The 8,460-nt window shown below is 36.6% G+C and overlaps 1 protein-coding gene across 1 annotated transcript in view; it reads left to right on the plus strand.

The window, feature by feature from the left end:
- Nucleotides 1-8,432, plus strand: part of itsn2b (intersectin 2b) — a 48,018-nt gene extending 39,586 nt beyond the window's left edge. The window contains exons 30-40 of the mRNA XM_028014661.1: nucleotides 468-651; nucleotides 1,212-1,310; nucleotides 1,396-1,479; nucleotides 1,564-1,647; nucleotides 1,728-1,790; nucleotides 2,348-2,497; nucleotides 4,809-4,927; nucleotides 5,006-5,088; nucleotides 5,173-5,256; nucleotides 5,337-5,510; nucleotides 6,096-8,432. Of these exons, the coding sequence (XP_027870462.1) occupies nucleotides 468-651; nucleotides 1,212-1,310; nucleotides 1,396-1,479; nucleotides 1,564-1,647; nucleotides 1,728-1,790; nucleotides 2,348-2,497; nucleotides 4,809-4,927; nucleotides 5,006-5,088; nucleotides 5,173-5,256; nucleotides 5,337-5,510; nucleotides 6,096-6,238 (1,267 nt within the window). The 3' untranslated portion in view covers nucleotides 6,239-8,432. The remainder of the gene's footprint in view (nucleotides 1-467; nucleotides 652-1,211; nucleotides 1,311-1,395; nucleotides 1,480-1,563; nucleotides 1,648-1,727; nucleotides 1,791-2,347; nucleotides 2,498-4,808; nucleotides 4,928-5,005; nucleotides 5,089-5,172; nucleotides 5,257-5,336; nucleotides 5,511-6,095) is intronic.
- Nucleotides 8,433-8,460: the final 28 nt, after the last annotated feature.

Below are 8,460 nucleotides of genomic sequence, written 5' to 3' on the forward strand. Positions count from 1 at the left end.
TCTGTTGTAAGATATATAAACTTACAAGAGATATAAGTTTATATATCCTACCAGAGATATATAAACTTGTAAGGTATATATACATCACTTACACATCATTATAAGTGATGTGTGTGTGTATATACGTATATACTGTATATATATATATATATATATACTGTATATAAGTGATGTAAGTAATTCAATATGACTGAATTTAAATACATAAATAACATTGAAACATGCAAATATGTTAATCTAAAAACAATCTATAAATGAGTGCAGAGAAAATTAGATTTAAGTTACTCAGACTTGGGCATTGTAAAAAAAAAAAAAAAAAGACTAACCTTTTAGGAATCAATCACACTCATGAATACTTTTTGCACATTTCTGGATGCTATCTAAGCTGATAATAATATAAAAGTTAACCATAAAAGCTGCATATTTTATTACATTTAAGTTTAAAATGGATCATATGTTGTGTTCAGGGCTCTCCTTGGTCGGAAGAAAACCACGGGGGACAACATGCCGGTTCAGAGGATCGGAGACATCCTGGCCTCTGAGTTGTCCCACATGCAGCCTTACATCAGCTTCTGCTCGTCCCAGTTCAACGGCGCTGCGCTGCTCCAGACCCGCACCGACAACGAGCCAGAATTCAAGGCGTTCCTCAAGGTAGGAGGGAGAGGACGAAAAACGAAATGAGGAAAGACGGGAAGAGGTCAGGAATCCTTTGGAGCAGAGGAAACGTTTCCACTGAGGGATCTGAGATTTAATCTGTGTGGCCCAACAGAGCTAACCCAGAGATTTATAGAGTTAAATAGTATTTATTTTCTAATTTTACAGAGCCCCTTTGGGTGGTTGATAAAACCCATTTACAAACTGATAAAATATTAATAAATAAACGTTTCTGCATTCGAAATGTTGTCACAATGATGAAACATAGTCAATAAAATGAAAGGCAGCAGAAAGAAGAAAAAAAATCTCATATCAGCCCCCTTTATCCGAAAAATATATTTAAACAAAATGGATGTACAAAAAACAAAAACAACATTCAGATGGATTCACATTATTCTGTTTCACATTTATTCAAAGAACTAACGTTTACCATTTATTATTGTGACTGTATACAAAATTTGCCAATTTAAAAGGTAATGAAAAAGAAAACATTCCTCAGGGATCCATATAACGTTTTTGAAAGCTACGTTGGCTAACGTTGCCTTTCTTCTGTCCAGAAAATCGCGACAGACTACAGGTGTAAAGGCATGCCGCTGTCCAGCTTCCTGCTGAAGCCGATGCAGCGGATCACTCGCTACCCGCTGCACATTAAAAACGTAGGTCGTCCAGTTAGTGACCTGAAGCAGTCTCTCTGTGACCCGTTCGTTGCTGTTCGTTAAAGATGATCTTCGGTGTGTGTAGATCCTGGAGTGCACAGCAGAGGGCCATCCTGACCGCGGCCAGCTGAAAGAGGCTCTGGAGAAAGCGGAGGAACTCTGTCAGCAGGTTCTTCAGTTTTTAATCTCATTAATATGCTGCTGCTTTTTCTTCTGGATGAAACGGCGACCAGACGTTTTTGTTTCTGTCCAGGTGAACGAAGGCGTCAGGGAGAAGGAGAACTCTGACAGGCTGGAGTGGATCCAGAACCACGTACAATGTGACGGCGCTATGGAGGTAATGAGCGTTAAGCACTCATAAACTCATAAGAGATTATAATCCAAAAGGAGATTAATTAATCTTCTCTCTTCTCACAGCATTTGGTGTTTAACTCTCTGACAAACTGTTTGGGCCCCAGAAAACTGCTGCACAGCGGAAAGGTGAGCGAATCTGAATCAATAAAAGTTGATCTGCATGTTCTGAAAGTTTAACGATTTAAATGTTTTTTTAATGTAATAAATGACAAGGTAGAAAAAAAATCTTTAAATATAAGCACTTACAATGTTTTTTTTTTAAAAAAAACAAAAAACCTTAATACATTTAACTGTAATAAAAAAATTTGAACATCCCTAAAGCAACAAAAAATATATAATGAAATTTTTTCCACAACAGTTTCAGACATAAATTTCCATAACAAATGTTAAATATATTTAGTTGTAAATGAACACATTACTTTATGTTGGGATAAATGAAGGATCAAAAATTGCTTCTTTTCTGTGAGTCAGAGTTGCAGTTTTTGGAAAATTCTAAAAATAAATGTAATTTGGCAAATTTGAGGAATATTCAACCCAAAATGGATTGAAAATAAAACTGGAATGGTACAAATTGTCCCTTTGCGGTCTTTTAAAATGCGTTTTTATTCTAAAAAGTAGATTTTCTTGACTTTTCAAACAGTAATTTAATTGTTTTTTAATTAGTTAATGTGTCTATTTTTCAGATGTACAAGGCAAAAAGCAGCAAGGAGCTCTGGGCTTTCCTTTTCAACGACTTCCTGCTTTTAACTCATGCTGCCAAACAGTTCACCTCTTCTGGGCCTGACAAGTTGTTCAGCAAGAGGAACAACGTCCAGCTCAAGATGTACAAACCAGTAAGAAACCTCCACAGAAACCAGTTTCATTTTTAAACATCCACCAATCAGAAGTGTGTGCCCAGTTTCTCCAATTTCTGCAGAGTTTTGAGCTGCTGAGGATGGAAAAAAGAAACGATCGATCGGATTAATCATTTAAATTGTGAACTAATTTAGTAATCGATTAATTAACTGTATACAGACTCAAAGAACATCCCAATTGCAGAAAAAACAACAAAGTCAGAGCAGCAATTTAACCAAACCTTTGTCTGTAAATATGTCTGACTCAGAAATTGATTAGTTTTCATATTTACCATATTTCTAATATTATTTAAAAAGGCTTAAATAGAAAATCTGCAGTTTGTTAACTTTCTTTTAATCTGATTAATCATCAGAATAATCAATAACTAAAATAATCAATAGTTATAGCCGTAGTAAAAACAGCATTTTTTTAGCCTTTCAACCTGTTTGGTTGTTGATTTTCACATTTAACGGTGTTGGCATCACCCAGGATCCTCCACAGTGTTGAAATGTTTTCTTTAATCTTGTGAACTAAATGGACTGATTTTGCAGTGTCTTCTTCAAAAGGTTGCAATCAAAGTTGCCAGCTTTATTTTTGCAATAATAACATGCTCTTACAATGAATTTGAAATTTCTGGACGAGACAGAAAAAAGAAAAGAATATTATCACTTAAAGTGCAAATAAGGTTTTCAAATATCTTCTTGAAATAGAAACTTTAACAGTACAAAAGAAGAACTCAAATAAAACTAAACCAAAACAAAAAGTCACAACAAAATAAAACTAAACTATAAAGATAATCCAAACTATGATAAACTATACAAATAATTTTATTTATATAGCACATTTTCAGCAACAAGGTAGTTCAAACGTTTACATGAATTAGAAGGAAAAGAAAAGCAACAAACCAAAAGAAAGACAAAAACATAAAGGTACATGTTTGTTCCCCATGTTTAAAAACATTTACAAACTAGTTGGGGTTTCTCTGGATCTTAAGTTTGTTCTGGATTAGAGAGGTAAAAAACTAAATGTTGGTTCCAGATGTTCTGGATGAGTTCTAGATGTGTATAAAACTAAATGTTGGTTCCAGATGTTCTGGATGAGTTCTAGATGTGTATAAAACTAAATGTTGGTTCCAGTTGTTCTGGATGACTTCTAGATGTGTATAAAACTAAATGTTGGTTCCAGTTGTTCTGGATGAGTTCTAGATGTGTATAAAACTAAATGTTGGTTCCAGTTGTTCTGGGTGAGTTCTAGATTTGTATAAAACTAAATGTTGGTTCCAGATGTTCTGGATGAGTTCTAGATGTGTATAAAACTAAATTTTGGTTCCAGATGTTCTGGATGAGTTCTAGATGTGTATAAAACTAAATGTTGGTTCCAGTTGTTCTGGATGAGTTCTAGATGTGTATAAAACTAAATGTTGGTTCCAGTTGTTCTGGGTGAGTTCTAGATTTGTATAAAACTAAATGTTGGTTCCAGATGTTCTGGATGAGTTCTAGATGTGTATAAAACTAAATGTTGGTTCCAGATGTTCTGGATGAGTTCTAGATGTGTATAAAACTAAATGTTGGTTCCAGTTGTTCTGGGTGAGTTCTAGATGTGTATAAAACTAAATGTTGGTTCCAGATGTTCTGGGTGAGTTCTGGATGTGTATAAAACTAAATGTTGGTTCCAGATGTTCTGGATGAGTTCTAGATGTGTATAAAACTAAATGTTGGTTCCAGATGTTCTGGATGAGTTCTAGATGTGTATAAAACTAAATGCTGGTTCCAGATGTTCTGGATGAGTTCTAGATGTGTATAAAACTAAATGTTGGTTCCAGATGTTCTGGATGAGTTCTAGATGTGTATAAAACTAAATGTTGGTTCCAGTTGTTCTGGATGAGTTCTAGATGTGTATAAAACTAAATGTTGGTTCCAGATGTTCTGGATGAGTTCTAGATGTGTATAAAACTACATGTTGGTTCCAGATGTTCTGGATGAGTTCTAGATGTGTATAAAACTAAATGTTGGTTCCAGATGTTCTGGGTGAGTTCTAGATTTGTATAAAACTAAATGTTGGTTCCAGATGTTCTGGGTGAGTTCTAGATGTGTATAAAACTAAATGTTGGTTCTCCATGTTTGATTCTTGCTTTGTGTTGCTAAGTAACAAACTAACAGGAGTTTCTCTTGGTCTTGCTCCGATATTAAGCTAAATGTTGGTCTAAAGTAATAAATACTCCACCGTTTATAAAAGTAGTGAACTAAACAGACAAACCAGGCGAAGAAATGACACATTAGAAAGTGGAAACCCGTTTCCTGTTCTCCACAGCCTGTTCTGCTGAACGAGGTTCTGGTGAAGCTTCCGGATCCCTCCAGCGACGAACCCATCTTCCACATCTCCCACATCGACAAAGTATACATGCTGCGGACCGACAACATCAACGAGCGGTAGCTGCTCACCAGCTAGCATCACTCTGATAAACTCAGCAGATTCAGTGTTTTCACGAACTCTCTGTGTGTCGTCAGGACTTCCTGGGTTCAGAAGATAAAAGTGGCTTCGGAGGAGTTCATCGATACTGAGAAGAGGAAGAGGGAAAAGGTTTATCAAGGTTGGTCATTCGGAGTGGCCATGTTTGGCTCTGCTGTGCTCTACTTTGAGTTAAACGTTAAAACCGTCAAACTTGTGTTTGCAGCTCGTTCTATAAAGGGCACTGGAATTGGCAGACTCCTCGTCACCATCCTGGAAGCCACCGAGCTCAAAGCAGCAAAACCCAACGGTGAGTCTCCTTCTCCTCATCTCCCTGCTTCACGTTCCCGTTCTCCTTAAAGACTCGTCGTATTTCTTTGTTTCCTGCAGGTAAAAGCAACCCGTACTGCGAGGTGACCATGGGCGCTCAGACTTTCACGTCCAGGACGATCAACGACACCCTGAACCCAAAATGGAGCTTCAACTGTCAGTTCCACATCAGAGATCTCTACCAAGACGTCCTCTGCATCACCATCTCTGAAAGAGACCAGTTTTCACCAGATGGTTAGCTGCAAACCGAATCCTTTCACCTCTTGGTTAAATACTGCAATATTTACCTGCTTCTGATGTCTAAAATCCAATCAGAGCAGCACGACTCCTGGCTTATTTCTGCCTTTTAACTCAACTTAACAGCCTTTAATTTTATGAAACGATGCCTTATAAACCAGATTGCCTTGCATTTTGTTCTGGAGTGAAACAGTGCCCTCTATTTGATTAATATGGATTTATTCTGGTTGTGCTTACTGACCTTGAAGTGGGTTTGTGTGGCCCTGTCAAAATGTTTTAGTTACATTACGGCTACCGTAGTCAGCAGCGTCGCGGAGTAATACGTGCTGGGCTTTGACTGACTGACTATTGCGACTGTTTTGTTTCGCTTAATGTGCCTTATAGTCCAGTGCGCTTTACTTATGAATAAGTTTAAAAAAAGACCGTTCATTTGACAGAGTGCCTTACAATCTAGTCCCTCGTATAGCGCAGAAAATACAGTACTTCATGTTGGTTTATCACATAAAATCCCAATAAAAGACGTTAAAGTTTTTCTGATGTTGTTTTTTTTGACGCGCCACCGTTCCGTTTCTCTCTCCTCAGGGTTCCTTGGGCGGACGGAGGTTCCCGTGGCAACCATCAAGAAGGAGCTAGAGAACAAGGGACCGGTGACGCGGCGTCTTCTTCTGCACGAAGTCCCGACCGGGGAGGTGTGGGTCCGACTCGACCTGCAGCTTTTCAAATAGCAAAGGGACGCAAAGAAGAACTGTCCTTCTCAGAAACTTACCAAAGACGACAAAAAGCAGAAAAGCCCTGGACTGGTTTATATACAACGCCTTAAAAATGCAAAACTAACCTGAACTAATACCTCTGATGCTGCCGCCCAGTCCTCTGGATCGGCCGTCATCTGTATCCAGCAAAAATAGGAGTTTTTGTTTCTACTTTTCCTCCTGATTAAGGAAAGCAAGAGTTTCTATCAAGCAAATGCTTCCTAATCAGAGGACAACCTTTTGTTTTATTTTTTTAAACGGTTAAATCAGTGAAATTACCTGTAATTTTTTTACTTCTCTGTTACAAAAGTCGGGTTTTATTCTCCCTTTGCCAAATCTTCTCATCCGATTCCAGCCATTGAGTTTATGATCAAGTAGTTTTATTCCAGCTGTCAGGTCACTAGTATGTTAAAGTTTTAATATTTTATTTTTTTCCTGAGGAGAAGCCGACTCTCGCTGTTCGACTCGTCTTCATCAGAAGCGTCACAAACGACTGACGACAGATGACGGACGGCAGCGTGAAACGCCTCTGACAGCGGGGCGAGAAATTTCAGTTTGTCGCTCTCTTCTCCTCTGGGTTTACTAAAGTAGGCAGAAGATCTCAGGACTCGATGTTTTGAGGTCATTTCCTGTTTTCTGGGGTGTTTCTATCAACATATGTGTGAAGTTTAAGGATTCCCACGTGGGGAGAAGTTGATGAAACAATGATGGAGGCTTTGATTTTTGGAGTTAATTTAGAGAAATGTCACTTTAAGACTTGAGTTGTTCAGATAGGATCATTCTTCTTTGCTTTTTTCAATCAAAGCCAAATAACTTTAATGAATTCATAAGACGCCGACCTCTTCCTGTGTTACTCTTACAGATTCGGGATTTAAGGAGGATAACAGTTTAAGGTGGCACAAATGAATTATTACTAATTGATCCCTCTGCTCCTGTTTAAACGTCTGTGGCTTCAGGAGTCAAATTCAGCAATCATTCTACAGTCTATGGAAGCCCTGTAGGGACATTTGTATGTTTTTAGGGCTCTGACCAGATTTTTCTTTTCTTCTCGTTATCAGCCAGTGTGAAAAAAAAACAACTGTTTTGGTTGCAATATTTTTATTATTTTTCTGTTTAGAAAAGAAATTATAATTTATTCTAATTATAATTTATAATTAGAATTAAAGTAATTATACATTAGAATAATCTATAGCAATTCTAATTTATAGAATAATTGTATTCTATAAATATACCATCCTTATCGTTGATTGTAAATCTAAATTTAAATTGGAATGAATCACAAATAAGGATAATTAATACTCTTATTATAAATGAGTGGAAGCTATTATTCTTACCATAATTGATACTAGTAATACTGGCATTAATGTATTATTATTGAGGATAATTGATCCTGTTTACATAATCAGTGATAACTTTGTACAATATTACTGATGGGATTTAATACTATTAATAATAATATAATAATACATTCTGTAAAAGCAAATAAAGAATAAAAAAAATTAGATCAGCTCTTAAAAATAAAAAAAGAGAAATTGTAACTATTAAAGTCAAACACAAAAGGAAAAATGCCCAGACATAATTATTATTTGCTTTGTTTTCTCTTTTGATCAAAGCTCACTTTATTTCATTCAAATAAAAAAAAATTTCCTTTCATAAATGCTTTTCTTATTTGGACTCATAAAGTTAGAAGAAAAAACTCAATTAGAATCAACTAAATTGATCACCCTTCAGGTCTTCCATACATTTGCCTTGATTTATTTTCTCCTAAATACAAACAGACTTTTTATTTATTTCTTTATTTATGCGCGGGACTATCTGGAGGCCTTTTCTGCACCGTCAGCTGGTTCGAGTTGATGAAACCTGTTGATGCTGTTTTATCTGGTAGAAGTCTGACCTGCTGCATGTTGTTCTTTCAGTTTTGTCCCGTCCAGTCGGTTTGTTTTAAAGTGTCGTATTAACAGATGTTTTTCGAACTCCTAGAAAATGTGTTACTTGACGTGATTATGTCTTATCTGTATATTGGTGGTAAAGTTGTCCAGAGTTGTAGTTTTTATTTTCTGTTTAGTCTGCGATGGCTGCCGCAGTGACTCACTAACACAGTGTTTTGGCCTTCACACGACACTGAATCAGGTTTTTAGAAGGCAGAATAAAGACATTAAAGCTGATAAAACCATGGGATTTCTGACTGATGGTGTGTA

Source organism: Xiphophorus couchianus, chromosome 4, assembly GCF_001444195.1.
Source record: "Xiphophorus couchianus chromosome 4, X_couchianus-1.0, whole genome shotgun sequence".
In the NCBI taxonomy this organism is placed as follows: Eukaryota; Metazoa; Chordata; class Actinopteri; order Cyprinodontiformes; family Poeciliidae; genus Xiphophorus; species Xiphophorus couchianus.